At 38.1% G+C, this 18,518-nt stretch overlaps 1 protein-coding gene across 1 annotated transcript in view; it reads left to right on the top strand.

Moving 5' to 3' along the window:
- LOC136874690 (cilia- and flagella-associated protein 410) overlaps window positions 1-18,518 on the top strand; it is a 366,316-nt gene that overhangs the window by 329,939 nt on the left and 17,859 nt on the right. Inside the window, exon 7 of the mRNA XM_067148329.2 lies at window positions 8,041-8,178. Within this exon, the coding sequence (XP_067004430.1) occupies window positions 8,041-8,178 (138 nt within the window). The remainder of the gene's footprint in view (window positions 1-8,040; window positions 8,179-18,518) is intronic.

Here is an 18,518-nt window from a genome sequence, read left to right as displayed (position 1 = left end):
TTAAATTGAATTAAAGATTACTATACCTCTAATATCTAAATTTGAATTGACATTTCTTAGAGAGAGGTCCGTTTACTGCCTGCCGGGGTGGGATAAAGGGAGTGGGGGGTGTGGTTGCCATGGAAACGAGAGTGGGGCGACTGCGGTTGCCATGGAGATAAATCTTCTGGCTAGCTAGTCTTGCTTGGAGTTGCCAAACCTCTCGCTTCTGAGTTAAATCTTGTCGCAAGCAGTTTAGTGTGAGTGGCTTTCTGTTTCTGTTTTGTGGCCGTTATTAAGTATCTAACGGTATTTTAAATACTAATTCCATACAATCATTGTATTTCAATATATATTTTGAGTACGATGAATACCCCTCGAGGGAGAGGAAGGCCCAGGACTTGTCCACCTCGTGAAAAAATACCGCCGGCCGTGGTGTGACAATTCATCACCAAAGAGACAAATTGTTTTATGACCTATATTTATGCCAATAAGGTGTACAGAGACAAAGTATAGGACAAAGGGCATGTTGAAGGCTATAGGTACCAACCCTGTTAAAGAATAATAATAATGTGATTGATTTTACGTCCTGTAGCACTTTCAAAAACCACAGACTGAGCCAGGATTGAATCTGCTAAGTTGGAATCAGAAGGACAGCACTCTTCTGTCTGAGCTTATCAGCCCGGTTCCTTTTAAAGATAACAGAACATGAGACCAAGTCAGTCAGTCTGGCCAGGTAGTCTACAACAGATCACAGCGGTCCGAATGAATGAGGGAACAAGTGAGCCGGAAGTGAGGAGTAAGAGAAAGGAATGCTAGAATGTGACATCATCGTGAAATGGCACGTGCAATGCTCCTCCCTCCAGCTGTCAGAATGGATCTTTAGTTATTAGAGGTATAGTTGGTTACCCCAAGAGAAACAAGGAGCATGGAGCACACTTGACAACACGTCCATTCGACCAGATTTCCAAAATCAGAATGCTCTCACACTACAGCGTGCTTCTCTAGGTGGTAGAAAATTATCATAATCTATATCCTTGAATTTAAATTAGGCCAAAACTATAACAGAGAATTAAAACACTGGCAGCACATGCCTCAGTTATAATTGGCTTTTCGGAAACTACATTCCATCGGCAGTAAAATTACATTGACAAATTTTAGGTGGATAGTTTAGAACTTTAAATGTAAATTTTATTGATGATTGAATTTAGTTTCCAGAACGCAGTTATAATAAAGTTCTAATTTATGCTGATACAGACTGGTTTGTTATTTGCTTACTAGGTATAGTTTCTGTTTTATCTCAACAGAGTGCATAAGGCAAATTATTCGTTATTCATTGATGCATAAAGTGACAAGCTTATAAAATATTTGTTGTGAAATAAATGGTTGGGGAAGATCAAGACTTTTAGAACTTACTGTTATACACACAATTTCTAAGAATGCTTCATAGATTCTATACAAAAGCCATTTTGACGTAGTTCTGTGTGGAGCATCATCAGTGTCCCAAGGAATTTGGTATGGAAAACATTGACAAAAGCACAGATTGGGAATGCAGATGGTAATAGTATTGTATCAAAATTGCAAAAGCTATATTAGAACCAAAGTGGGTCAAACTGAATCGTTGACAGTTGAGACAGACTTAAGACAGGGAAGTGTATTGTCTCCCTTACTCTTCATTATCATCATGGATACAATTCTGCATAATGTCAAGGAGAAGATAATGGGCAAGCAAGTATAGTTTATGCTCTTTGCTGATGACATTGTAATTTGGGGAGATAATGAAGAGGAAATGAAGCCTCCATGGCTCAGGCGGCAGCGCATCGGCCTCTCACCGCTGGATACCGTGGTTCAAATCTTGGTCACTCCATGTGAGATTTGTGCTGGACAAAGTGGAGGCGAGACAGGTTTTTCTCCGGGTACTCCAAGTTTTCTCTGTCATCTTTCATTCCAGCAACACTCTCCATTCTTATTTCATCTCATCTATCAGTCATTACTAAAAATCACTTTGGGAGTGGCGACCCCATTGTACTAATAGCCTATATATATATATGATTCATTCATTACATCCCTGACCCGGTCAATGATGGGAAAACAGTTTGTAGGTTTTCATTTTTCATTTTCAGTGAAGAGGAAGTGCAGACACATGTTAATTTATGGAATGAGGAAAAAACAAATTTTGTAATGAGGATAAGTACTGCGAAAAAGCAAGACTTTGATCGTGATGAGAGCTAACAGAAAATCCAGGGGAATGATAAGAATAGTAAATTAACCTCTTGAAGTAGTGAAAATTTTTAAATATTTGGGCAGCATGATGTCACAAGATGGAAATTTGGATGGAGAATACTGCAGTCTGCAAGTTTCTATCAGTGTGTGAGAGACATTATATGGAACAAAGATGTGGCAACAAAGTGCAAGAAGGTATCCTATTACAAAGTATAAACCTATACTAACCTATGTTTTAGCAGCCTGGGCATTGACAAGCGGAACCAAAGTAAGATACAAGTAGTTGAAATGAGGTTCTTGAGCATACAGGGAAATACAACACGAGATAGAATGCAAAATGAGGAAATGAGGAGAATCATGGGAGTGTGTAAACTTCAACATACCAAAGGTGAAATGGTTTGGACACATGAGAATGCCAGGAGAGAGAATACCAAAGATAACATTCATGGATACAGGGACTCCAAAGAGCCTAGGGGACGGTCTAGAATGAGATGGAGAAGCTATGTTGTGGACTGTATTACAAATAGAGGAGTTGATAGCAATATAGTACTAGAAGAGGAATGGTGGAAAGATAGAGTAAGGTGGAGGGCTTTGGTACACTACCCTACCCAGAGAGAATCTGGAAAAGGGAATGGATGGAGAAGACTGTATGGAGCATACGCACATATGGTTCACCACTGCAGTGGCTATTAAGCGTGAACGGACACACGTGAAGAACCGGCCTGAGAGGTTAAACAGTGGATGCACATTGATTATGAATATGAAATGCATTGAGTGAACCACTTGGTTATCAGGAGAATACAAATTTGGAGAACTGAAACAAAATAGACAGTGAAGGAGGTTTGACAGAGGTATGGAGATAATTTGTGGTGTGAATGGAAGATACTGGAAAACTTTAAGACTCCCTGGATCTTCTATATCAACAGCATTCTTCATTTAAATTCATGATGGAGATTGAGTTGGTTGGGTGCTTTCCCTTCTTGGACATTCTAGTGAAAAATAAGCTAGATGGCTCCCTAGGGCACACTTGTCTACTGCAAGTGTACTCGCAGAAATCCTTATATCCATGCAGAGACTCGCTGCCTTTGAGCACAGAAACACACTACTCGCTATACAGATTTATAGAACCCTGCATCTCAAAGAGAATAATAAGCAGCCATCACAGAATGAGGAAGTGAAGGAAAATGCTCTCCTCCCTTGGATCCTTAATCGTAGTTGGCCAATATTCATATCCAAGTATACGTTCTGTGTCTGTTCCTTTTGTTCATCTATGACAGTGTTGTTGACTTAGTAAGCCAATCCTTGAATAGACCCACTGAGATATTTGTGTGCCAGCGAGTGTGGTTTTCTGCCTGAAGATGCTAGGTATTCAGATTTATTCCTGTGCTTATCATGGTCTTCTTGAGCGTAGTTTTGTAGAACTTCAGAGGAGCACCGCAAGGCCTTTTGCCAGTGCTAAGTTCACTAAACAAAATTTGTCGAGGTAGTTGGTTGTCATTCACACATTGAATGTGACTAGTCTATCTGAGCTGGTGGCAGATGATGGAGGCTTCTATGCTGTTCATCTGTCCTCTTTTAAGAACTGACACATATATAATACTCCCATCTAATGTTCATAATGGCCCTTAGCTTTGCTGGTGAAAATGTTCCAATTTCTTGATGTCATGGCAGTAAAGGTTCCAGGTCTCACATCAATACAGTAATGTTGAAACTACAACAGCTTGTTAAAATCTTCGAAAGTAGTTCCAGGAGCAGGTTATGCAAGCGCCTTAGATTTTTGAGTGCTTATGGTGAGACCAAACCATTTACACATGCCTTCTTGAAGCATTTAACTGATAATTGCTGCTCTGTATGTGTATGAGCTTGAAAAGTATAGTCATACTGTAATTTAGTTACTTGGGTGAGCTTGATTGGTTGTTTTGAATGGAGCCTGGTCTGATTAAGTCCTCTACCAAAGTGATAACTGATTTCTACACCTTTGTTGTTAGCCGATGGTGTCTCGTGGAGTATGACTGCAAGGTACAGGGCAAAAAGTGTAGGAGCAAGGACACAGCCTTGCTTAAGCCCATTAGTTATTCAGAATTCTTCTGGTATATCGTTTTGATAAAGAACCTATCCAAGTATACCATCATGAAGTGCTCTGACTAATTCTACAAAATGTTCAGGGCAGCCAGAGTTCCTCAAAACCATCCACATAGCTCTCTAGGTACAGTATCACGGGCCTTTTCCAAATCGTAGAACATTAATAGCAGAGGTCCAATCGATTTCTTATGTCATAATGAACACTGGCTATGTTCCAACTGAGCATAGCTATGATTTTGTTCACCACAAGGTTCCACAGCAGAGGCGAAAGAACTCCTCCCTGAGCACAGCCTCTGGTGGCCCTAACCGTCAGTGTTCCTTCAAACTGGGGTGCTTTTATCTTCCTTCCGTCTAACATGGATTTAATCCATTTGACGACGGTTTTACTCACCTTGCTCTTTTCCAATGCTTTAATCATAGTCATAGGTTGTATTGCTGAAGGCTCCTTCTATATCTAGAAATGCTGCCAGTGCACTTTCTTTATATTCTAGGCTTTCTTCTAGTTTACATACCAACTGGTGGAGTGCTACTTCAGTGGATCTGCCAGGTCTATATGCAAACTGATTTTCATGTAACGTTGAGTTCAGTTGCACCGTTCTTCTGATATATTTATCCAGAATTTTCTCCATTGCTTTCAGCATGGAGGAAGTTAAACATAATGGTTTGTATGCTTTGGCTTGGGCATAGTTTTCCCCTCCCGGTTGGGTATGAATACTGCTTTAGCTTCAGACCATGATTTCGGCACGTACACTAAAACTAAACACTAGCTCTGAAGAGGTCTGTCAGGGCATTGATGAGTATCTCCCGTCCTTCCTGTAGGAGCATCGGAAATATCTCATCTGGCCCCGGAGCCTTTATAGGGTGAAACGTGTCGATTGCCCATTTTACATGGTTGTGTTTTATTATTCTGTTGGCACAGTTCCAGTCTGCTCTTCGAGCTCCGGTCTCTGTTCCAACCGTTTCTTCTTTTGTCATCTCCAGCGTGTCCTTCCCCGCCTGAGTAAACGACCCATCTGGTTTTTCCAGTGTCACCACCTGATTTATATGGGTTGCTTTAAGAACCTTCTGGAGCCTTGCTGTTTCAGTGTGCGATCCCACTTTCTCACACAACAATCTCCAAGATTTTCTTTTTGCTTTCTGTATCTTTAGATTATACTCATATATTTCATGTTCCCTTTGGGAATCAACATCTATATTTCCTATGATATATGTCCCACATACAATTTCTAGATGATATTCCATACAACATCCTAACCTCTTTTTTAATTTTGGCTAGTTTGTTGTTCCACCACCTTACTTTTTTGGTGTTTTTCTTTTCTTTGAGAGGACAGTTGTCATGAAACCTCTTCTAATAGTTCCACTGCCTCATCCATTTCTTTCTGTCCTCTCACATTAGTTGGAATTTTTTGTACAGCCTTCCCTAGAACTTCTCTGTATCTATCCCAGTTAGTTCTTTTTGGGTCTCTGTACATCTCAATCCCACATAGTCTCGCGTCTATTGCAAATTGGATGTGCTGGTGGTCTGCCAATGATGGTTCCTCCAGCACCTTCCAGTCTTTAATAAAGTCTGCAATATGTGTAGTGCTTAGTGTAATGTCTATTAGCTCCCTACGATTTTTATTTATAAATGTAGGCTTGTTTCCTAGGTTTAGTATCGTCAACTCAGTTCCAATAATAAACTCTAGTAAAGACTCTCATCTTGCATTGCAGTTCGTGCTGCCCCATGCCGTGTGGTGTGAATTTGCATCTGCTCCAAGGACTAGGTGTTCGTCTTTGCTCTGTGCATTGCAAATTAGGTTCTAAACTTCTTCTGATGGGGTCAGATTAGTTGAGTCATATGGGAGGTATGCAGAGCCTATGGTTATTTCTCTGGGACCTTCCCAATTTCCAAGTTTTATCTTAGCCGTCACTAAGTCCTTTGAACAATGTTCCTGCAACAGAAGGCAATTTAGTTTTCTGCTCACAAGTAAACATGTTCTAGGCATATTCGATGTAGTATCGTACATTAGCTTACCTCCAGATTTTGCCAGTCCTGCTACTCTGCCCTTAACTACCTATGCTCTTGTATAAGAGCCACATCAGTAGCCTCAGACTTGAACTTCCTGACGAAATTGGCCACAGCTGATTTTTTATGTTGTAGGTTGGCCTGTAGAACTTTCAGTACCATCCATGCTAACGCTAGGTTTTGTTTCTCCCTTAATTACTTGAAATTCGATCTGCCCAAGTCCAAGCTTGGCCTTAAGGCCTCTCTTCTTGAGTTCTTCCAAATCTCTTTCATTAAGGGCCAAAACAATTGTCCTTCCTGTGTCATCAGTAGTTGTTGCATTCACCACTCTCCACTCTTTCGTCGGAAGTTTGGTGTTATGCTGATGTATCCTGACAAGCACATCATCAACCTTCATCTTGTCAAATGAAGGAGGAAACTTGGTGATGACCTTTGTAGTATTCAGCACCTTCTTGGCTTCTGCTACCTCCCAATTCTCCCCTTTCCAAGGGTTGCAATTGGCCACTGTCTGTTCCAGCCAGCTTTTAGTTTCTGGATTTGCACAGATCAGTACCATTGCTCCACTTTCCAGCCTTGGAAACTCAAGGAAGCCTGGAAGGCATCCATCTGACGGCTGTTTCGTTTGTGCTATCAGAGCTGATGAAAGTTCCTTCACGTCTTCCTCCTTCAGTTTCCCATCTGGAAAGATTTTAGGTATTATTGCTACCTTGATTGAAGTTAGTCTTTCCGAAAAGGACATGACCGTCTCTTCTTTCTGTTTCTTGGTGGGCGGTTTAGTAGCCGAACTTGATGGCATACTATCCCCTGACCTTTACCTTTTGGGCATTGTAGGAGGGATAGCCTCTCGTCGATCTCTGTTCCTTGGCTGCTTCTCCGTCCGATTTCCAGCCGCTATTTTGGCTTCCTTCCTCGCTCTCTTCCTTTCCTTGTAATATGCACTGTTGCGAGGTGGTCTGTTGATATGAAATCTGTTGACTTTGATGCAGAAATCTTCAGTTCTGTCTCTACGGACGTTCCTGGTTTGCTTGTGGTAGCAGTCTGCTCCACTGGAGCTTCTGTTGCCATTTCTTGTTTTGAGTTTGCAGGAGAAAGAGTAGTGTATCAGAAATGTTAAAGGAATTTGGGTGGGAAACTTTAAGTAAGAGAAGGGAGAAAACTAGACTTATAGGATTATTTAGAGCCTATATAAGAGAAGAAGCATGGGGAGATATCCGTGAGAGGCTTCAGTTGGAAAATGATTACATCGGCAGGACAGACCACAAATATAAAATTAGAAGGAATTTTAGCAGAAGCGATTGGGGTAAATTTGCATCAGGTTCCATGTTAGGTTGGAGATCGTCTAATTATGCTATTATATTTTACACAGGCTTTTAAACTCATTTTAGAATTTCCTTCTAAAATATATCTTTTTTCAAGAATTTCTTTGTTGTATTAAGTCATAGCCTTGCATTTCCCTCCATCTAAGTTGGTTTCTATTACATTGTATGACTCTATATCATATAATGTTGTGAGAGGGAAATATTTTGTATCTCTATGCATAATTATTGTGATTCCTTATCTCATTTGAAATGTTGATCCTCTTTTCATCCATGGTGGATCATATTTCACTTCCAGTGAGCATCTTTTATAAATGGCCTCATTTAGGATGGGATATAGAATGTGTTCCGCATATTTGATAGGTTATTGTATCTCCAGTTTTTATGAATGATAAGTTATGAATATCTTGTGGATTAATCTGTTGATTGTTCCAGTGTGATGAGGATCTACGACCAGCAGAGGAACGGTATCGACAGCCATCACAGTTGGATCTAAACCAACAAAGGGTAGCAGATAAGGGCTCATTCAACAACCGTCCGCCATACTCGCGGCGGCCTGTCACAAGGGTATGGGTAAATATCCAGGACATTCTTTTTGCAGTAGACATAGTGCCATCACTGCTTCCAAGTGGACATATGACAGATCAAATGCACTGCTTTTCATCAGCCTTACACTAAGCACATTGGTGTATTTGCCTCAAGGGTATGGAGTAACCACATGGTAGAAATAGCTTCAAAACCACCAGTTTATTATACCTGTTCCCTTCTCTCTCACTTTGTATCAAATAGGCTGGAATCACAAAGTTATTTTACTCTGCTTTCTGTCTCCTTAATTTTCACTGTATATGTTATATTTACTGCTTCTTCTGTGTTATTATTTGGAGCTTACCATGTAGTTATACTTAAACAAAGGGTCTTATGCCTAAAACAAATTTCATCTTCCGGGAATGAAATATATAGTTTTATGTGCAAATTGCCTGCATTTCTATACTTAGGTCTAAAAATGAAAATTTGAACACAGTCAGAGAAGTAAATATTTTATCAACATGTACTGAAAGGTACCATAATGTACAGCTCTTTGGCTGAATTGTCATTGTAGTGGTATTTGGTTCAGAGGGTCCCACATTTCATTCACAGCTGGGTCGGGGATTTCAACTTTAGTTAATCCTCTAGCTCAGTGGCTGTGTGTTAGTGTTCAATTTAGTACACACCTTCATTTACATACAAACACCACAGAAACATGCAATAGTGAATGCATCCCTGCACAGAGGGTTAGTGTCAGGAAAGGCATCCAGGCATAAAACTGGGTTAAACTGGTTCAAAGTGCCATCCTCAGATAATTGGGAAAAGGCCAGGAAAGAGAAGCAGACATAAAGTAACCATAATGCGGCATAAAAATTACCCATATAAATTAGTATGCACATATTCCTTCTCCTTTATTATCTTTGGATTTATTGTCATTGGCTATTTAATTTAACTGATCTATTTAGTGGGAATGGACCTGGTTGAAGAGTATCACTGTTGTCTAATATCTAAGCTTGCCAAAACAATTTTCTTAGTCTGCCCCTCAGGTTCATTGTGGCATGTCATGAGAAAAGTTTCGTTTGAAATACCGTTTTCTTCAACTAGAAATTAAAAATGGTGATATATGATTATTCATTGTACATTATTATAATGTAAGTAAATAGTACCTAGGTTAGCAAATGTATGACATGGAACAATGTTGCCAAAATTGAAACTTGATTTTAAGCATAAATCCCTTGCCTTTGGGTAGTTTCTCATACTGGACTGGTACATTTTAATATGTTTGCTTCCAGTCTGACATATTTTACAATGATCTTGGGAATGAAGTTCAGTATTTTTGATGCTGATGTGTAATATCAAGACTATCTACAAAAATATCAGACCTTAATACAGAATCAACATGGCTGACGCATCGGTTGAAAGTAAACAAGCCTGTGATAAATAAACATTACCTTCTGATTATCGTATTGAATTGCTAAGTTGTCAGTAATAACGAATAGAATATTTTACTTTGGGTAATAGACCAATACTGTCTAGAAACAGCCTATATTTAGATAAGCAATATGCGGAAAATTCAAAATATAGGTATTTTCTATGAAATAGTATGCCCAGGAAATGGGCAATGTAGGATTGCATTCTAAAATAACAGTCCTGGGGGAATATCTGATACGTTTCAAAGTGTGGCAGTTTTAATTCAATAAGTCAATCGATCAATCAATCAATCAATCAATCAATCACCAACAATCTTAATTTAGGGCTGTCGTCCAAGTGGCAGATTACGTATCATTATTGTTTATCTAGTCTTTACTTAAATTATTTCGAAGAGGTTGGAAATTTTTCAAGTTGGTGTAGATATTGGTAAATTATTCCAGACTGTAGGCCAATTCTTCTTTCTCTAAATCAATGTTTTAGAACTATATTTATTTGAATTACCTTTCTGTTACCATACGCTTTTAAATGTAATAGTCTACCTCATTCAAGAAATGTATTAGAAACATTACCTTGTCACGAAAATCACTTCTCTCATAACACAGAGTCTGATAATTATTCACCAAACTGCTATACTACATCTGTTTCACTAAGATAATCAATAGGAAAATCGATCTGAAGTTCTGGTGGCATATGCATTTTTGTGTAAAGCACTTTAACACCCTTAATCATTGGCAAATTAAATACATACTGTAAGTGACAGTATATCAGTTGACACCTTGTCCTTTAATTAACAAAGAGAATATAATCTTCATTCACAGATAAAATAAATAGCTTTATCACTCTTTATAACCTCACTTTTAAAAACCTTAAAAGGTATAGTAATTAAGAAATGTATTAGGATAGGCACCAACACAAAGTTTTGGCCTTATGCAGAAAAAATAGCTCATCAAGTACATGGAAAACATCCTCTCTATTCACAAATTTATCCTCGAATGTTTTAATGCACCCTAATAAATTATTTGTAGCTACGAAATCATCACGATGCATTAAGTACACTTGATCTAAATGTGAGTGCATCTGTTGTAATATGAATTACATCCAAGCACACTATACGATCAACACATCCTAATATTCACAGCAATTATAATAAGAAGTATTTCTTATCCACCTATTCAATACAAATCACCTTTATTGGTGTTTACATTTTCATACCACTAATTCTTTTAAGGGACATGTTTCGGTCTTATAAAGAGCATCTTCAGCCATTCATTTTGTAACCCCCCCTTTTGCAAGAAGAGAGCACATAATACAAGGTACATATAAAACAAGTAATGATTTAATAATCCAGAATAACAAATCTGAAAGAATGTCAGCCGATGATACTCCAGGAAAAGCATTTATTTCGACAACACATGGCTATTTTACAAAAAACTTAACTGTATTAACTTATGTTTGTATATATTGTATATAGTGTATATATTGGTATGTTTATATTGGTTAAAAAGGTCCCAAACCTTGACCTAAAGGTTGTTTACAGGCTGAAGATGCCCAAAATAATGGGTGAAACATGTACCTGACCAAATAAGTCTACATAAAATCATGTAGATAATAACCACATTAAACGTGGAAAGTATTGAATAGGTGGTTTTTTATTAAATTATCCTTGATATCTATGCCTAACACATGGCTATGCAGGGTTACCAACATGACAACTAGAGAAAGGATGTATGGGAAGCAGGCCAGAAAACCCTACAGAGGACGAGATCTTACGTGACGTTGTAGGGAAAGAAACGCGAGAACATTAACCCTTTAGTCTGTTTTACTCAACATATAGAATTTTAACAAGATATTAAAACACCAATTAAAAGGATAACATTATCAATTACGGAAAGGTTAAATCGAACCACCAGGTTCCTATCAGTGGTTCTTCAGTAAATCAAATAACACAATATTACAATTACATTTAAGAAGGTGAGCATAACTTCGACTATGAAATTTACAAGGAAAATTTAACAGGGAATATGGCATAATTACAACCATCTTACAAGGCAAATCAAAAGTTTACAAGGAAAGAAAACAACAGGTATTAAATTTAGCACAGAGACCTTTAGAGGTGCAGTCCTCTCCTAATACCCATCAGCGAGGGACGCATAGCTCAACAGGTTTACGCTAAATTGACGCGGAATTACTGGAGGCAACTCAAATGGAAAAATTAAAATTTACATTTACACAAAAGGTGAATAAAAGGAATTGCCTCCAAAACAAGGATATGCCTAGCTGACAAACTAAGGCATTACAAAGCCAAAACGGTGAAAACCAGGGTCTAAGGTAAACTCTGAACAAATGAATTTACATATTAATTTAACTCTTGAGAAAAGAAAACATGCTTACCCCGGGATGACTGGAGCCGCTGGGCGGACCACCTTACAAGGTGCGTCCGATCGTTAAGACATACGAAAACCAAAGACACTGAACAGAGCCTTGTTCCTGCTAAGGAGCCAAAAGGCCAGGAATTGAGAAATACTCAAACAGCCAATCAGGGAAGCTACCTATGATTCGACCCAAAGTTTCACCAATACAATTTATTGTTATTTTTGCCAGTCGCATTCCAGCAGCATATATGGTAATGTGGGAAATATATTCTAGAGGTTTCGATTGCGAAACTCAGCATTTTCATGATCAAAGCCTCCATGTGGCAACTACAGGGTGATACAAAATGGGTTACAACATGTACACTACTGGAGGTCTCCAATACCCCAAAATCAGTCTCTTTTTCTTAACGCTAAATATAATTCTCTCTTCTGTGAGTCCTGAAAAATTCTTTAAATCCACAAAATTTCACAAATAAAACACAAAAATTTACAGCAACAAAAAAAACCAATATTTAATTGAATTCTTCAAAAATGTCTGTTCCTTAGTTTCTTTCATGACGGTTTCATGAAGTCAAGATTTAAATAATTCCACCGACTATGAACTCACCACCGGCGACAAATTTTAATCTTAAAATGATGTTCGTGAACAGTCATAAACATATTAAAAAGACAATAGTCACAATTAACATTACAGTAGTCTAAAAACCTAATTACATTACATCTAAAATACAACATTAAAATACTTCAAAAACATGATAACATGAACATTTAAAATTATCACAATGTCCATTCAAAACCTTGTGTCTGAAACTATTATTGAATCTTCGTCTTAAAAACAGTAGTAATTTTTTTTTATAAAAACAGCACGAAGGAGAACACCACTCCTACGGAAAAACGAAAATTAAAATGCAACTTATGTGACGTGGTGTTTCCAGAATGTAAGTTAAAATAGAGTGCCCACAAGCTGAATTATGAAAACACAATGATCCATATTGCTTTAAATATAACAGACAGGACGTAGAACGTGTGCAGGAGTCAAATGTGGGCTCTAGTTGAAAATGTTGATTAACTTGTTTACAAATGTAGGTAGTAAGCATACGTTATGTTACACAAAATTGCGAGGTATAGAACGTCAAATTCCACTATCTGTACAAATTGGTCAGAGGTCAAGTACGAGATACATCACTACACTAACGTCTCCTAATGAAACCAAACCAACAGAAAGGACTAAACTGATGCTTCGCACATGCTAATGTTTACATTTGAACAAACCAATCGCGGCGCCATTTTAGCTGATATCGATAGCTGCATTAAGGTCTGATATATTGTAGTTTGTCTTGGTAATATTCATGGTTGACAGAGAGCTGTTACTAGATCAGTGATGTCTTATCTCTTTTGCTGTGTACAACTATAGTTATTTGGGACTAATCAAGTCATATGTAGAAAGATGGGAGCATGAAGAAAAACTCATAATAGGATAAAAGTAACAATAGGTGTGGGAAGAGAAAGCAACAGAAAGAGGAGACGAGGACAAACAGGAAAAAGAACCAGGCCAAGGACAGTCTCTCATCTTTGTACACTGCCATCCTCAGACAGGTTGGCTCTCTCCTCACCAGTCCCAATTCTTGTGTATCCTTCTCAGCACCCTAATAAGCTTGATTTCACTTTCCTGCTTCCTCCCTTCATCACTTATTGAAGGGCCATCTTGATGGATCTCGACTTATACCACCTTTATTCTTTGTGAAGTGTGTGTTGATATAGATGTTGATTCCCATAGGGAATCTGAAATATTTGTCCTGAATGAGTAAATTTATAATACCAATATAAATGGTCCATTATTGGACATTATAAATTTTCCAGCTAACTCAATCCTGGTTGCCAGCATTTCGCCACTGGAAAATTTATAATGTCCAATAACGGACCATTTATATTGGTTCGAACCCCACTATCGGCAACCCTGAATATGGTTAGTTTAATTAAGGCCACGGCTGCTACCTTCGCACTCCTAATCCTTTCCTGACCCATCGTCACCATAAGACCTATCTGCGTCGGTGCAACGTAAAGCAAATGGCAAAAAAAAAATATCTCTGTATTGTAAAATTGCTGCAGGCGCATTAGCTGATTGATTTGGTTGCTAGCTTCTTGCTTCACACCATGCAGGCGTGGTTCAAATCCTGGTATATGCATATTATATTTATAAATGTAATATTTTCCATGTTGGTCAGATTCGTGATATTTGAAGCCATTTCTTAAAAGAAATAAATTGATAAGACCATGTCATGTTATGACCATGTATATATTATATTATGCATATTAAACATTTTTATATGAGCTTGCATCCGGGAGATAGTAGGTTCGAATCCCACTATCGGCAGCCCTGAAAATGGTTTTCCGTGGTTTCCCATTTTCACACCAAGCAAATGCTGGGGCTGTACCTTAATTAAGGCCACAGCCACTTCCTTCCAACTCCTAGGCCTTTCCTATCCCATCGTCGCCATAAGACCTATCTGTGTCGGTGTGACGTAAAGCCCATAGCAAAAAAAAAAAAACCAACCCATTTTTATATCGGGTGAGTTGGCCGTGCAGTCAGGGTCGTGCAGCTGTGAGCTTGCATCTGAGAGATAATGGGTTCAAATCTGACTGTCGGCAGCCCTGAAGATGGTTTTCCATGGTTTCCCATTTTCACCGTTATATTACCATTATGTTATGAATTTACTCATTCGGATCACATATTTAGGTTCCCTTCGGGAATCAATATCTTTATCATGTGATGGCCGCGCAGGCATCAATTTTTGAAGATGAGACAAAGTTTCTCCTAGTGCATTGACGCTGCCGGCGCCTCCAAGTAGCCTACGCAGTGGCCTCCATGGTATGGTAGGTGTGCTATTTACCAACTGATGAGCCCAATTTAGCACACAGGGGCCAAACGCTGGCAACCAGGAATGAGTTAGCTGGAAAATTTATAATGTCCAATAACAGACCAACATAATTTATAACTGTCGAGTTCCACAGTCTGTCAAAACTTCAAAACTAATTTATGAATAAGTAAATTTAGAAACTGCCTGAAAAAAAACCCCTCACATGATAACAAATGTATTTGTTTGTTTGTTTGTTTGTTTGTTTGTTTGTTTGTTTGTTCCAGTGAGTTATTAGCTCAAGGGAAGGACTGCACTTTAGGCTCCTTTCACACGATCCACTGCTTTCCACTCCACACCACTCCACTCCACTCCACTCCACTCCACCAGAGGTGTAGAAAGAGGCCTGTAGCATTCACACAAGGCACTTCATGTGGTGCAACCTCCCTACGCTCTCATCAACAGCAGGCTACTGTCAACCAGCCTGAAGTGTCTTTCACTCTTGGCGACTGGAAGCTCACTAAGGGCCTGTACTATGACAGCCAGATAAAAGTGCGGTATAAATTTATTTGGCAGTTTGGACATTTATCTGGAAGTTCGGTTGAAACCGCGTACTACAACTTTCGTTAATGTGCAATCTGGGAAAATATTCTCGAGTATAGCTATGCCGAAGTTGGAGAGGCTGTTAACGCTCTTGTCTGGGACTTGGCTCTTATCGGGGACGCTGCTGTAAAGAATCAAGATGGCTACTCATGAAGATGAATCTACATCTGCATGATGCTGTGCGAAATTAAGTTGTTACAATGTAATTTATGTATATATTTATAAAGTATGTCATGCTTCCTGTCCAACTATCACAGAATTATTAAAAATTTCCCAAGCTAGTAAGTTGTTGCTACTGAGTATATCAGTAGTACACAAGCAGTCAACCGTAAGTTTCATGGTTAGCCGTGGTCGTTAGGGCATCAAAGTTTGCTGATAAGTAGTTTTTCTTGTGTTCGAGTCCCAATAGTCTAACATTTTTTTACCTTGTAAATGGTAGTCGGTAGGGTACTAGAGGTGATAGTACACATTTCCTAATCATTAAAATGCGTGTCAAAAGCGTGGGTTCTATTCCAAATCTATCCGCGACGCACATATGGAGTTAAAGTATACGACGTTGTTCATGGCTATTCGTCCGTCGAATGAGGATTTAAGGAGTAAGGAGTTTATATTTCTTTTACTTCATAACAACTTGCTACAAAAGTATTTACGCGAAAGTGAGATAAATGCTTGCCAGTTCCTATTCTCACATTGTATTGAAAAGAAAGAAACTTAACTACTTATTCAATGAGCAAACAATAAATTGAATTAATAATAAAATTAATGATCCCACGCTGCATCAGTGGCATTAATTACGAATATAAACTTTACTTTCGTCGTAACGCGCAACCTCGTAAATAGTACTAGACAAAAAAGATACATAACCTGAATCTTAACTTTTGCGTCCAGGTTACATTTTTAGTCTTTTTATTTTCTATAACAGTTTGTTTAGTTATACAGTTAATTAATTTTAACATTTCTTCGTATGTGTATATTTCAGTCCTAATTCTGTTTTTGACCTGGACTTCCACATTATAGCTTAATAAGAGTCTGATATTGGATTCTAGTAATACAATTTCAAAAGGAATAGAGCTAAACAAACGAAAACACCAGGGAACACATATACCACCACGCTAAATTTCACTATATTTTCAGTAACCTTATTACCAACCCAATAAAAATGATACTACATCTTCCGCATTACAATCCCGCCGTTAAAATTCGTTGGTAGTACGCAAGAAAATATTTAACTTCTAGTTTGCAAAACTGCAGCCTGACAGTCGTAGTACAGGCCCTTAATCAGATTAGTTCGTTCAGATGGTCAACATTGTGTGCGCCACAAATTCAAAGTTTTTGTTTGAAAATGTTGGTTCCATTCATAGATGTTGAAAAGTTAATAATAGAATTACAAAATCTTCCTTATCTGTGGGATTTACAAATGACGGACAATTCAAATAAAATTGAAAAACTTAAAATGTGGAATGAAGTTTCCCATGAGGTGATCCCTAATTTTGCCGAAATGGACGACTCCAAAACGAGAGGATTTAGGAAAGACAATAGTATTGTATATGTTAACTATTTTTATTCAATATTACAATATCGTATGTCATTGAAAAAAGAATTAATCAAGGTTTTTAGCAGTCTTTATTTCAAAAGAATTGTTTCCAATTAAATTACATAACATTTTCTTATTCGTGAGAACTACCAGTGTTTTATTTACAGAAATTATGTATAGGTAGCAAGGCCATACTGGTAGCTCACTAAATCAGTCATTCAGATGGTGAACGTTGTGTGCATCAATCAATCAATCAATCAATCAATACTGATCTGCATTTAGCCTTTTCCTAAATGATTTCAAAGAAATTGGAAATTTATTGAACATCTCCCTTGGTAAGTTATTCCAATTCCTAACTCCCCTTCCTATAAATGAATATTTGCCCCAGTTTGTCCTCTTGAATTCCAACTTTATCTTCATATTGTGATCTTTCCTACTTTTATAAACACCATTCAAACTTATTCGTCTACTAATGTCATTCCACGCCATTTCTCCGCTGACAGCTCGGAACATACCACTTATGTCTCAAATATTATTACAATATTATAAGTCCACCTGTTCATACGTCAACTTCAATACGGAACCAAAATGAGAATAGTTACTTCTAACATACCACTTAGTCGAGCAGCTCTTCTTCTTTCTCTCAATTCTTCCCAACCCAAACATTGCAACATTTTTGTAACGCTACTCTTTTGTCGGAAATCCCCCAGAACAAATCGAGCTGCCTTTCTTTGGATTTTTTCCAGTTCTTGAATCAGGTAATCCTGGTGAGGGTCCCATACACTGGAACCATACTCTAGTTGGGGTCTTACCAGAGACTTATATGAACTCTCCTTTACATCCTTACTACAACCCCTAAACACCCTCATAACCATGTGCAGAGATCTGTACCCTTTATTTACAATCCCATTTATGTGATTACCCCAATGAAGATCTTTCCGTATATTAACACCCAGATACTTACAATGATCCCCAAAAGGAACTTTCACCCCATCAACGCAGTAATTAAAACTGAGAGGACTTTTCCTATTTGTGAAACTCACAACCTGACTTTTAACCCCGTTTATCAACATACCATTGCCTGCTGTCCATCTCACAACATTTTCGAGGTCACGTTGCAGTTGCTCACAATCTTGTAACTTATTTATCACTCTATAAAGAATAACATCATCCGCAAAAAGCCTTACCTCCGATTCCACTCCTTTACTCATATCATTTATATATATATAAGAAAACATAAAGGTCCGATAATACTGCCTTGATGAATTCCCATCTTAATTTTTACAGGGTCAGATAAAGCTTCATCTACTCTAATTCTCTGAGATCTATTTTCTAGAAATATAGCAACCCATTCAGTCACTCTTTTGTCTAGTCCAATTGCACTCATTTTTGCCAGTAGTTTCCCATGATCCACCCTATCAAATGCTTTAGACAGGTCAATCGTGATACAGTCCATTTGACCTCCCGAATCCAAGATATCTGCTATATCTTGCTGGAATCCTACAAGTTGAGCTTCAGTGGAATAACCTTTCCTAAAACCGAATTGCCTACTATCGAACCAGTTATTAATTTCACTAACATGTCTAATATAAT

The sequence above is a fragment of the Anabrus simplex genome, chromosome 5 (assembly GCF_040414725.1).
Source record: "Anabrus simplex isolate iqAnaSimp1 chromosome 5, ASM4041472v1, whole genome shotgun sequence".
NCBI classification, from domain to species: domain Eukaryota; kingdom Metazoa; phylum Arthropoda; class Insecta; order Orthoptera; family Tettigoniidae; genus Anabrus; species Anabrus simplex.
This window is presented reverse-complemented; position numbering and strand designations above follow the sequence as displayed.